The following is a 13195-nucleotide window of genomic DNA, read 5'->3' as shown; positions in this document are numbered from 1 at the left end:
TTCGGCTATAGCAAACTAAATAGCTCCCTATGTAATTTAATTAAGATAAGTGCTGCAAATATTTAATATCCTGTGGTTTTTTTTTAAGCATAAACAGACTATTTCATCTGTTTCATATGTAAAACACAGAATGAGGCCTGTGAAGCAGTATGGCTAGATAGCAAGAAATGGCATAAAGCAGGCCTCTGTATAGCAAAATTCTTTTGCAGACAGCTGATCTCTCTTTTTGTCATTGTGTGATGTCCTCTTGACATTGCCAGCAAATGCTGATTGTAATTATGGGAACAGGGTGGGAGGTGCGCTGGACCCTAAGTCCACAGCTAGTGTTCTCTGTCTGCAGTTGGGAGGGAGCTGCCCTCTGCTAGCCTCTGGGTTCACTTGAGGATGTGTTTATTTTCTCTTTACTATTCAGGATGTTTACAGACGCCCTGTGTGGTTTGCCGGCGACTGCACTTGCATTTGAATTTGGTGGGCAGCTTGCCCTGTATGGAGGATCCCCCTCCCCAGCCCCCCAGAACCTCTAGTGCACACACATAGGCACACTCTTGTTGCTTTGAGTAGCTGCCAGGTTTGCAGTGTGTTTGTGTCTGGGGGTAGAATAGAGTGGGTAATTATTTTGGGGATGGAAACACAGGAAATTTTTTTCTTTTTCTTCTTTTTCTTTTTTTTTTTTTTTTTTTTGAATAGGCCTTTCATCGAGTTGGCGAAGTGTCAGGGTCTGCTCCCACACCAGCACAAAGAGTGCAGTGCGGCTGGTCATTTTGCCATTGCCAAACATAGTTTCTTTATTTTTGAATGAACAGACCCTCCCTCTCCTACCCACTCCTTACCCTTTGTTTAGAATTGGGATGTAATCTAAATAATTGGATTTACCAGCTTATGTGTTTAATATCGGAAAATTGAGTTATAAAATGGTGTTTTGGCACAAATGTCTCTCAGTGAGGGACCAGCTGTGCACTGACCTCAGACTGTTCCCTGGCTCCTGCTCTCCGCACTCCAGTCATGTACGTGCCCGGTGTCCTCGGGCTGGTAAGCTACCAGAAACCCTGGACAGAAAAGGAATTTCATTAACCTAGAAATTGGTGTTGTGCCATGGTTGGGGCTGCCCTAGAGATTGGTGCCTAGATAGCACCAAGCCGTTAATGCTGCGCTGCAGCTGCCCAGAGGAACCTGGAGAAACAGAGCCTCCCTCTCATGACGCTCCTTGTGGCAGGCTGCCCAGGGCACTTCAGATGCAGCATTCCAGGAAGGAGGAGGGGCACAGGGGACTATTGTTGAACAAGACCAACTGGCATAGGGCACTGTCTGCTCATCAGTGGGGTTGCTTTACAAGCCTTGTCCTGCAATTTAGTTTTATTTTTTATTTTTTATTTATTTATTTATTTATTTTTTTGGTTTTTCTCCGGTACTGGGAACCGAACTCACGACCTTGCACTTGCCAGGCAGGCGCTTTTTGCCGCTGAGCTAAATACCCAGCCCTATTTTTTATTTTTTAGTGCTGAGAATTGGACCTAGAGCCTTCTCACATCCTGAGCTATATCCCCAGCCCTATTTGTTTTTTAAGACAGGGTCTGGTTAAATTGTTCATGCTGGCCTTGAACTTGTGATCTTTCTGCCTTACTGTCCCAGAGTGCTGGAGTTAAAGGTGTGCACCACTATACCTGGCTCACAATTTATTTTTTTCATAATTTATTTGTTAACTTTCAACGTAATACTAGCTGTTTTATTTTGTTGAGTACTGGGGATCTGAACTCAGACCTAAGCATGTCATCCACCACTGAGCTACAGCCCTAGCCCAATACTAGCCTTTATTTTGGTGTATTTTTTCTTATAAGGGCGCTGTGCTTTCCTTTTTAATCTAAAAATTTATTTGAATGATTTTTTTCTAAGTGACAAAGACATTTATTTGGCTGTTGGCGACACCATGTGACCCCAAGTGGGAGGAAGGTGCAGGGAGCTCAGTGGAAAATAATGCTGGCTTGCAAGGTCCTGGACAGGTGGGAAGTGAAGAGGGCAGAGTGACCCTTGCCCCTCTGAAGCTCATGCAGCCTGACCAGGAAGCATGGATGGTTCCTGATAAAGGTTGTGGAGCTGTCTACATGGCATGTGGCCATGGACAGTGGTGCTGTGAGACGACAAATGGAACCCAGGAACTTGCTCTGTGGTTTCAGGGTACCCTATCCACCCTGGCCACGTGGATCAGGGCCAGACTTTCTTTAGCCTTGTTTGGATGCTGGTAATGAGGGTGCTTGGCTCAGTAATTTGTAATTAAGTGATGATGGAAGTCATGACCACATGTGACATTGAGGTGCTTCTCCGGGAACCTGCATTCTAGTCTGCCTCTGGGTAGAAAGAGCTCTGCTGGGATGGCCAGTACCTTTACCTTGGGCAGAACCAGGTCTTCTCTCCACAGTTGATGTTGGATCTGTTTCCCACCATGCAGAAGCCTCTGGGGTTCCTCTGGGTGGTCATTGCACCTGCCTTGCAGTTCCACAACTAACCCTCACATGCTCAAGGGTTCGTGCGTGCCTGATATCTACGCGGCAGTGCAGTGTTCTTGTTCCTTGCTGCCACCTCTGGAGGTTCCTCTTCTCTGTGTGATAACTTCTGTATGGGGAAGGAAACCATGCAGAGGAGACTGCTGCAGAACACGCAGTGTAGGCCTGGAGAAGGACCAGAGGGTGGATCTGGAGGTGCATGGTGAGTCACGGATGATCACCGTGTCTCTCTGAGGAGGTGGTTTTTGAACTAAGATATGGATAGAACAAATATTGATTAAAAAGAAACAGGTCTGAAGTGCTCTTTGCCCTTGCATGGCATGGATGGTGGGGAGAAGCCAGCCACAGCAAGGTAGAGAGGAAGAGCATTCCAGATGGAGGGAGTAGTTTTTAGTATGCAAAGTCCAGTTGGAGCTTTCCTACCACCTTGCCTCTATCTGAAGCCACTTATTCCATGCCCAGTGCCACTCTGTGGAGTCAGATCAGTCCTTTGGCTTTCAGTTCAACAGTAGGCCTTCCCCTTTGGGATGTTTCAGTTTAAACCTGGACAGATGATTAGGACTCGTGGGCACAAGTTCTAGAGAAGGGACACCCACCAGATGGCTTTGTCTCACCTGTCATGGCTAAGCTCCGATCCAGGGACCTCATGGAATGGCTGCTTCTCCAGTTTGTTCTCCCTCTAAGCTGTACGGCCCAGGCAGGTCTCACTGCTGTCTGTTTATTCCCTTGGGGCAGTAATGGGTATCACCAAATAGTAGTCTACCTCCTTTTTTTTTTTTTTTTTTTTTTTTTTTTTTTTTTTGAGACAGGGTCTCGCTATGCAGTTCAGGCTGGCCTTGAGCTCACTTTGTAGCCCAGGATGGTCTAGAACTCACAAGGATCTTCCTGCCTAGGCCTCCCGAGTGCTGGGATTACAGGCGTGTGCCACCACGCCCAGCCATTCACCAAATAGTGTAGACCAGCCTGGAACTTGCTGTGAAGCCCAGGCTAGCTTGAATTTGTGATCTTCCTGCTCCAGTCTCCTGAGTGTGTTGGGATCACAGTGTGTGCAGCCATGCTCGGCAGGGGAGCTTCTTTAGATCTCTGAAACTACCAAAGTCACTAGCTTTTAAAATTTACCCCAAATACCAAACAGAAGTAACAGTCTGGATTTTGTAGTTCTTTAGTTTATACAGACTTCTATTCCTTCACTTCTGCTGCCCCAATCCCAGCTTTTACCAACCTGTTCATATACTCAGTCATGTAAATCGAATCATTTCTCCCCCACTGGTATACATTCACTTGGTTTTGTGTATTTACCTTGGCTTCCTGACAGGTTTGATGTAATTGGTTTCTTCCACATAAGGGTATCGTTAGAGTACTAAAGAGAGGGCATGTTCTATAAGGTCACACTTTCTGTTTTTTCCTTAAGCATTCCAATTTCTCCCCCTCAACCCCACGAACCCTGTACTCTTCCCCACCCCCGGTCTCCCATGACTCTTAGGTCAAACAGTGTTTTCTTGGTAAAGTGTTTTTGTCTGCTAATGACATAAAAGTTGATGCTTCTGGAGAAAAGGCCGGTCCTCTGTGTTGGGGGCCGCGTAAGTGCTGTGAAAGGTACAGCTGACTCTCACATGTGGGGGCTGGCTCTCCCTTGTCTTTCATGCCTCCTAGAAGCCACCTTCTACCTCAAGACTTGACCGACTTCTCTTGCCCCCAGCATCTCTACATGTAACTACTCAGCACATCTGTTTCTCTCTACCCCATTTCTTTGCTTCCAGCATTAGAGAGTGAGTCCCATAACCTTGAACCATACCTTCACTGCCAGGGCTTTGGCTTTGAGATGTTTGTTGCTCAAGCGCCTTGGTTGTGTGAGACCAGTAAAGCAAAGTCAACAACTCTGTGGTCCTCCTGGAACTCTAGGATGAAAAGCCACATCCCAGACCTGTTCTTTGTGGACAGGAGGCACTTAGTTTCTTGGTTTCATCTGGTCCTCTCAAATGTTTAATCATTTGGGAGCTTGGCTGCTTTCTCTGAAGGTAATTTATTTTGCTGCCATTTTTTAATCTGTTACTACCTTATTTTTCATAGTCTTTAGAGAAAGTCATCAGGCACAAAGTGCCTTTTCTTTGAACAGTCGTAGAAGCACTTTATGTTGAGGTCCTGAAATTGTGAAGTACCTCCCTTGTGGCCCACTCTGTCATCCATGTGTCGTCTGTGTTTACTTGTTTGCTTTTCATTATGGCCACACTGTCTGAAGACTGTGCGGTATTTGTTGTTGCCGATTTTTTAAAAAATGCAGGAAACATTCAATATCCTGCTTATCCGTAGGCAATATTTTTATGAAATTCCTGCAGTACTCAGAATGTGAATTGGGTCCTTTTAATCTGCTTTAAGGAATTGTCAATTAAAGAAATCTTACAGTAGAACAAAAAATATCGGAGCAGTCTAAATTAGAAAAGGAATTTTATTTTAAAACGTGGAAGGGCGAAGGGAAAGAGGAGCTTTATAGAGAAGGAGGGTTGTTCTTGGGCTGTCCACTGGACAGGGCATTGTAGTGGGGCTGTATGGACTTGTCACACTCAGTGAGGTCCTTTGTGGCCTTCCCTTCCTCGGAGGTGGTGCAGTGGCTGCCACCATCTACCAGTGAGGTGAATTTAGAAATTGCGGGAGAGCCTTTAGAAACTTTAAGCAGTTGACCTTAAGCAGTTGACCAGATGCCACTGAATGTTGTAATAAAGTAGGGCTTATATTTTATCTACTTTACTTTACATAATGGAAAAACATGCATTTGAAACAGAAGATCTAAAGGACGAAAAGAACAGCCGAACATAACGCTGTCTCTCCTCAGTTTGAGCAGCACTGCGGTAATGGTGTCTAAATGTCCCCTTCTCTCTAACTGTGTTCCTCCATGTCCCTCTTTGGGTGGGTCTTTAGTAGCTTCTGAGATTCCAGGCAGTCAGTTGACTTCAGAAGCAGCTTGCTCTTTCCTCTAACATGGAGATGGTAATATAGCCCTATTTGCTTTCCTCTAAGAGTTGCTGTTCACCTTGATTAGCTTTCTTCCAGTGCCTCGTCCATTATTGCTGGGTTCTGAAGTGTTCACTGTCCAAGAGCTGTGGTGGTGTTTTAAAGGCCGAAGCCGGCCACTGAGCTGTCAGAGGAGTCTTGCTGTCTCCTTTTGCTCCTGTATCAATTCGTCCTGGGAACGGGACAGTGTTTTGATGGGGCCTGGGGGGGCGGAGTAGATAACTGGTTAGAGTGCAAGGGAAGGTAAGTTTACAGTGAGAAGTACCTTGAGTAAAAGGAGATAGTTTCCTAATTAAGCAAGGCAGGAAATATAAATGCCTAGGGGCTGGGGATTTAGCTCAGCGGCAAAGTGCCTGCCTGGCAAGCGCAAGGTCGTGAGTTCGGTTCCGGTACCGGAGAAAAACCAAAAAAAAAAAAAAAATGCCTGCTTGATTCTAGATAGAATACAGGAGAGTGGTGGATAGGCCATTGAAGGTATCCCCCATGTAAGGGTGTAGTGTGTGCACGCGCGGGTCTGTCAGTGTTAGAAGAAAGCATGGGGCACTGTGCAAATACAACGGAATAATTTACCTTTTCTTCCTCACAGTGGACCTAAATAAAAGTACGAAAACTACCAATCTCTTGTTGAATATTGTGTGCCATCTTTTAAATACCCAGGCACATGGATAGTTAGTTGGTGCCACGTACATATCCTTGCACACACAGAATTCCTGGTACACATTTTATATCCATGTCTAAAACACAGCCCTTCCACCAACTTTATTGCACATTAAAGTAGGCCTGTGGTTTAAGAGAGTGTGAGAGATACAGAACCTTAATTAGAAAGAAAGAGTGCTTGAAATGGGGTCTTTTTTTCTATTCCTTGTATGTCATGATTTTTATTGCTGCACGTAGGTCTATATCCTCCAGTCTCTTCTTAATTTAGTTTTAATTTTCTTTTGCTTTTGCAGGCCCAGGCTGCAAGCACAAAGGAAGTTTGCTCAATCTCAGCCGAATAGTCCCAGCACAACTCCAGTGAAGATAGTGGAGCCTTTGCTACCCCCGCCAGCTACTCAAATTTCTGACCTCTCTAAAAGGAAGCCTAAGACAGAAGACTTTCTTACCTTTCTCTGCCTTCGAGGTAAGCTTGCTGCCAGTCTGTTTGGGAAGAGCAGCCTGGTTGACAAAGCTGTGGACTGAAACCGCACACAGGGACACTGCAGTGTTGGCGTTACTTTCTGCCACCCCTGTCTTTCATTCTCCAGCCTGCTGTTACGAGAATTTTAAGTAAGGAATTCTACTAAGAAGGAGCTTTTGTCTTTTTGGACCAGCTGATCGTTGAGTCTTATTTTTTCTATTTTCGTTTGAATTTTACATCCACTTCTTGGCTTCACAATGCAAGTTATAAAGGTTGTGGTTTCAATTTTAATTTAACTTCTCCCAAAGTTCATACTCCCTACTACCACCACTTCTGTCATCTCACCACATTCTGTGCTTTCTGTGTGAGAGAGAGTCATGGGTGGGGATGGAATCTCTTTGTTTCCTAGGGCCTCTCAGGAATCCCTCCTGCTGAGCGCTTTCCCTCATCCTATGAAAATCAGCAGTAGGGCTTCTAAAAGTTTATTTCAGAGAAAATACTCCCTCGTGGATATGAATAGGATGTACCAACAACATGCAAGGTCCATAAAGTTTTTTCTTTTTTTTTAAACAAAGGATAGGTTTGAATTTAAATGGAACCAAGTTTTCCAGCAGTTGAGGTAAGAAACAGGATTTTCTAGGGGGACGTTGAGGACATTGAAGGGGATGAGGGAAGGTGTCAGTGAGCCTGGCCGTGGAGTTGAGGTGAGTGAGAGGACAGGGCTTGTGCTATTTTGCACATTTGTGGAAAGGCTCCATGTTCAGGCTTATTTTTTCTTTTCTCTTTTTTTTCTTTTGTAAAGTGCTAGGGATTGAAATAAGGGCCTTAGCCCATTCCCAGGCTGTGTGCCTCCCTTCTTCTCCTTTTATTTTTTATTTTGAGACAGCTTCTTGCTAATTTCCCAGGTTGGGCTTGAACTTATCATCCTCCTGTCTCATTCTCTCAAGGTGCTGAGATTGTAGATGTATGTGTTTGCCACCATTCCAGGCTGAGGCTTACTTAACAAGCAAAATAAGTTAGAAAAGAATTTAAGTTTTGCATGTTATCAATAACATCTTTCTGAAATCTTTCAAGAGTTAAGTGTGTACCTGATGTCCCATCACCTCTAAATACATTAGTGTGGATTCCCTTCAAGTGGGAGCATTCTGTGAACATCTAGCTGCGGAAGTGCATGGAAGTGCATACACACATTGCACCCCCACACAGTCCTCGCACCCCAGCTTCACACTGGGGACAGTGCTTGTTTATGTTTTGAGTTTAGAGCAAAGTGCTGAGCTAAGAGCCCAGCATTGCCTTCGGTTTTCCTCTTTTCTGTGATGTCAGTTGTGGAATATGTCCTAAGGCAGTTGGAGCTATAGGCCAGACATTCTGTAGAATTTCCCTCAACTTTGTGTTGCCTGATGTTTGTTCATAACTGGGCTTGTGTTTTTGGTGTGAGTAGTAACGTGAAAAGCAGTTCTTGTGTTCTTGTCGCTCACAGTTCCAGCCCACCCCTCTTTTGGGCGATGATCTTGTTGCTAACTTAATTAAGGTGAGTTTGCCAGGAGGCTGTGGTGTAGTTATTCATTGCAGCCTTTGTTATTTGTAAGTGATCTTTTAGAAAATTCTTTGCAACTGCATCTCTTTTTTCTCAGCCAAACTAAAATTTTATCTTTGGTATCTCTATGGACTAATTTCTCATTTCAGTCAGAGTTGTAACAGGGAAATCCTTTCTTTTTTGGGAGTCCTTTTGCTAGGTCCCTGTCTTCCTTCAGTCTTGCTGGCTTTCAATACAGTGCTCCAGTCTCATCTTGTACCTTTCCCATTCTCAGTCCCAGAATTGGCCACTTCTCCATGGAGCCTGATTTTCAGAAGTTAAGATACAGGCATTGGGTGTGCTCCAAGCTATTGGAGTGCTGTTTATTTTAGCTGTTGTTTGTGGACTGAGGCTGTATGTGCACATGCATACTCTTGAGTATATTTATAAGTGAATGTACAGCTCTTCGTATATTAAAATTTATGAGTTAGCACCTTTATCTCTACTTTCAGTTTAACACAGAAGGCTCTGGCTTTTTTCCTTTGTACATTCGTCACTAAGAAATTTGGCTCATGTTGTCCTTAATATATTTATTAGCTCAATCATGTGTAATCCACCTCCCATCTTTCCATCCATGTGGAACATGGCTGATCTCGGTCAGCTCTGATAGCCTTCAAAGTTGTCCTTACTTGCTTCCTGTCCCTCACTCAACTTCACTGGTTGACATTGGGTTGAATGGTTAGAGGAGAGCTATGTTTGTTACTATGTTGGTAGACCCTGCAGACTCTCTTTAAGACGTAATAAAGGACAACATTTCCTTTAGAAATTCCTTAGCATTTGTGCATCCCTTGGCCATTAATGAAGAGAGATGGGTATGTGGACTTCACACTGTTTAACTTCATTAGTTTTTGCAAAGCTCCTTCTTGAAAGATTCTTCTGATCCCAAGTGTTCAATGTGAAGATGGAGAAAAGGATGTGAGAAGGAAAGAGAAAAGAATAATGAATAAGGCTGTGGGCCCTACCACATAGGGTGCAGTATTACAAACAGTGGATGGGACAAGGTGCTCTGGTGATGGAATTTGAGCTAACGGAGACTTTGAGGGATAGCCATAATCATGAACAGCAACATGAGTTCAGGTCAATAATTAAAATTCTGTTGTGTGATGATACTCTTGATTTGGTGACTTTGTTCGTGTGGCTTTTTAAAAAAACTCCCTGGGGATGGAACTTGAGGCCTTTATACTGAGTTACATCCTGGCTTTTTATTTTTTATTTTGAGATATGGTCTTACTAAGTTGTTGGGGTCACACTGCTGATTCTCCTGCTTTAGCTCCCAAGAGTGCTGGGATTATAGGCATGAGTCATTGGGCCTGGTTTTCTGTGGCTCTTTGACACGTTCCATTTGGCTTGACCCACTGGTGGTACATGCATGACAGTCCCATTGGGCATCATGGGACAGTCACATCTGTTGTTACAAACTGATGGGACAGTCATGCGCGAATGGCCCCCTCATGAATGTGTTGATGCATTTGGAGCCAAATTTGTTAGAAGGGCACCCATGACTTAAGTCTGTGGGTTACTTTAGGAATTACTTTAATGTCTAGAATTCGTATGGGCAGTTTATGATCTGTGCCTCAGAGATCCACTGTGTTTATTAGGTTGTCTGAAAATTGCTATCTTGGTGATGGAATGTATTACTTGGTCCTTTACTGTGGGCTAGGTAGCGCTGCTGTCTCTAGGTCTCAAAGATGTAGAGAAACATCAGAGAACATGTCAGTCATTGTAGATGGAAACGTTTGTGTTTATGGTGCATATACCTTATTTTAAATTCCTTTGGTTCTGGGATATAGGGAAATGGCACTTCTCCTAGAGAGATGTGCTTACTGCTTTCCTCAGTGGAACATGGAGAAAATCTTACCGACACCAACTTTTTTTTAAGTTTCCAGTCAACATGAAAGTATCATCTTTTCATAGACACAGTTTACTTCTTATGGGTGTTGACTGCAAGAAATGTGTGAATAAGTGAAACCTAGGAGACATGTAAAATAATTTTGGAAATATGCTCTGGGTCTTGGTATTTATTCCTCTATTTATGAGCCAGGCTGTAATAAAGGGTTTCTTTTTAGCTAATGTACAATAAAGATTCTTATGGCATTCTTCCTATTTCTACTATAGTTTTATAGAGAAGAGATAATTAAAACGAATCAATATTAAAATATCTTTGCTCAGATTTACCTGTTCTGTCTGTGAAAGACCAAAATGACAGATGATGGATATTATGTGTTCCTGACCCTGGAAATTGAATGGACTAGACAACATATTTCAATTTTAAGTTAAGAAAAGTAAAATGTTCAGCTTTTTGTGTGTGCCATAAAAGTATCTCTTGCTCCTCTCGGGAATATCATCAGAACAGCAGGCAAAGAGTAAACTCAAAATAGCCTCCTTTCCCTTTCTCAGAGCCAGCCATTGTTAGCTGGCTCCTTTGTGAAAATCTACAGTGAACTCACTTGAACTTTCTGTGTGCATGTATAATATGTACAACTTCCTGAAATGTATTGTTTTTGCATTGTCACACACATACTTGTCTGTCATATTTTAGTAGTTTAACAGTGTTCTGTTTTGTAGATGTTATCTAATTTTTGATTTATGTTTAGATTCCTAAGTATTTGATATCAGCAGTTTGTAGTGACAGATATCCTCAGGTAAATCTTGGTCTCCTCTGAAGCCTTTTCAGGCAAAAGTGACAGTTGTGAATCCAGTTCACATTCTTATTCTTGCCTTCTATTTCCATTTCATCTTTTTTGGTGCTGATTTCAAACCAAATGGAGCCTGTGAGAGCCCTTAAAATCATGTGGAGAGTAAAGAGTCTAGTCAGTCTGTCACCTTGGGGTAACAATGGGCAGTGTCAGGGCTAAGGATAGTGGTGTTTAATAATCTCATTATTTACAGGAAAGGAAGTCTAGATGCAGAAAAATAAAGGGATCAAGTGAAAGAGCTGGAAGTGATGTTTATGGCCAAGGATTAAGGGTTGTTTTTTCTAATCCCCAGGTATTATGTAGTAGTGGTGCTAATTTGGAACATGGACAAGAATAAGTGATCAGACCGCAGAAAAGACAGCAATGAAGTTTCTTTAAGCCTTTTTTGTTATGCATGAGGGATGGTTAGAGGGTCCTAAGATGGTGCCTTCTTCTAGAAATCCTATTAAATATCTGCCACAACTCAAAGGAGAAGTTAAATGTGGCTCACATTTGAAGAGGAGTCACTCTACGGTAAGCTGGATCCAAGGCAGAAATAATATGGCAGAAGAGTGTGGTGGAATAAAGCTGCTTAGTTCATGGCAGCTGGGAGGCAGAGCAAGGGTACAGTGCGGGAGAGGAAGAAGCAAGAGATGAGACTTAGCCCCCCACCCCACCCCACCCCACCCAGCCTCCATGACACACCCAGCCACACTGGGAAATACGATGTACCAACCCCCACCCCTCATGGCTGCCAAATGAATTGACACAATCAAGTTTTCATCGGTATCTTTAAATAGAACCTTAAGATATGGGGTAGGGGAACTCTATACCATTATTACAGGGATTAGTGTAGATAATGACCCAACTAGTCATTCTGGGTTACAGAGTTCGAGATATTTTTAAAGATTTCACTCTTGAGGTACTCAGCAGTAGCATTGTATCAGCTAAGTTCGGCAAGGCTGTTTCCTTTTCTATTTAATGTCATTCCTTAGAATTTCTAAAGGAAAAGAGGACGGAATGAACAGTGCAGCAGGGGCTGAAGTGTTTTCCTGCCATGTATTTATCTTTAAATCACTGCTTTGAAGGTGTCCACATGTCTCTTGCCAGAGGCATAATTAGTATCTTCCCCTGTTACATGTGGGGAAGGGAGTTTGTGCCTGTGCTGCATGCAATGATTCGAACCATCGTTGTATTTCCTGTCAACAGTCTCGTTATTCTTAATGAGTTCTGTCTTCCTCTCTTTGTTCTGACTATAATTATTAAGAGATTTAACAGAGCTTAATGCAGCAGAGCAATGGCAGGTTAAATGATTCTCTTATTTACATTTTTCTCTTTATTGGGCCCTGCAAACGAGGGGAATTCCCAAAGGGGACTCCTGAAGTATGTACGCCAACACACAGTTCATTCTTAGGACCAGGCTATCACAGATCAGTGTCCCAGCTTGGTCCAGGAAGAGAGCCTTTAGGGGGGAGGGGCAGGTCCTTGTGCATAACCTCAGTGCCACCATTGTGAAGCAGTGCAGTCTTGTTTGAGATCTGCCTGCCTTTTGTTTCCCGTCTTACAGAATCTTCCATGATCAGCTGTCAGTCAATTGCTGATTAATTCAGCAAATCTTTACGGAGCGTTTTTTGTGTGCCAGACACTTAGAAAACAGAGATTAGACCCAGGAAAGCAGAATCATGTGGTAGGTGAAATAGAGGATGTAAGCTATGGTAATAGATGTGTGAAAGTGCCAGGGTAGGGGTGTGAACCACACGTACTCTGCCCCTCAGATGTTGCTGAAATGAGGGGATGTTTGAGATGGCTCTTGAGTGTGTTAGAAACCTTTGCAGAAGGCTATGGCCTGGGAAGAAATTCTCCAGAAATCTCTGCCAAGGCTTGGATTGCTCTTGGGATGAAATGTTAGGGCTTGTTACTTAGGGGGCTTGCAGTTCAAGCAGGAAAGTTAGGTTGCGGGTCGATCCTGAGGACCCTGGGCTTGATGTTGGGGCACCACTGAGGTGTCTCAGCTAAGAGGTGACTGAATGTGCCTAACAGGTTAGGAGGATGATTCTGGTGACTCTTTGATAAATGATGCTGGAGGAAGGTCATTATGAGGGAGCTACAATACATGTGCAGGCAGAAGGCTATCTATCAGATCTCAGATTTGGCCAGATGATTTAAATCTCTCAGGCAAACTTGCCTCATCTATAAAATGGGTTTTCTCGTTTTTAATAGCATACTAGGGAGATAGAGTAAAGCTAATGATGTGAAACAGACCCAAAAAAAATGCCTACAGCAGCCATCCTTGTGCATCCCTGTTCTTTCCTAGTGATTT

At 43.4% G+C, this 13195-nt stretch overlaps 1 protein-coding gene across 3 annotated transcripts in view; it reads left to right on the top strand.

The window, feature by feature from the left end:
- Positions 1-13195, top strand: part of Jarid2 (jumonji, AT rich interactive domain 2) — a 129045-nt gene that overhangs the window by 59249 nt on the left and 56601 nt on the right. For all 3 annotated transcript variants that reach the window (XM_013509963.1, XM_005414590.2, XM_005414591.2), the window contains one exon: positions 6458-6627. Coding sequence is in view for 2 of the 3 variants with exons in the window: in XM_005414590.2 (XP_005414647.1) it covers positions 6458-6627 (170 nt within the window). In the remaining variant the exon portion in view is untranslated. The remainder of the gene's footprint in view (positions 1-6457; positions 6628-13195) is intronic.

The sequence above is a fragment of the Chinchilla lanigera genome, unplaced genomic scaffold (assembly GCF_000276665.1).
Source record: "Chinchilla lanigera isolate Chin_1 unplaced genomic scaffold, ChiLan1.0 scaffold00189, whole genome shotgun sequence".
NCBI classification, from domain to species: Eukaryota; Metazoa; Chordata; class Mammalia; order Rodentia; family Chinchillidae; genus Chinchilla; species Chinchilla lanigera.
The sequence above is the reverse complement of the archived record's forward strand: the minus strand, read 5'-3'. Positions and strand labels throughout refer to the sequence as shown.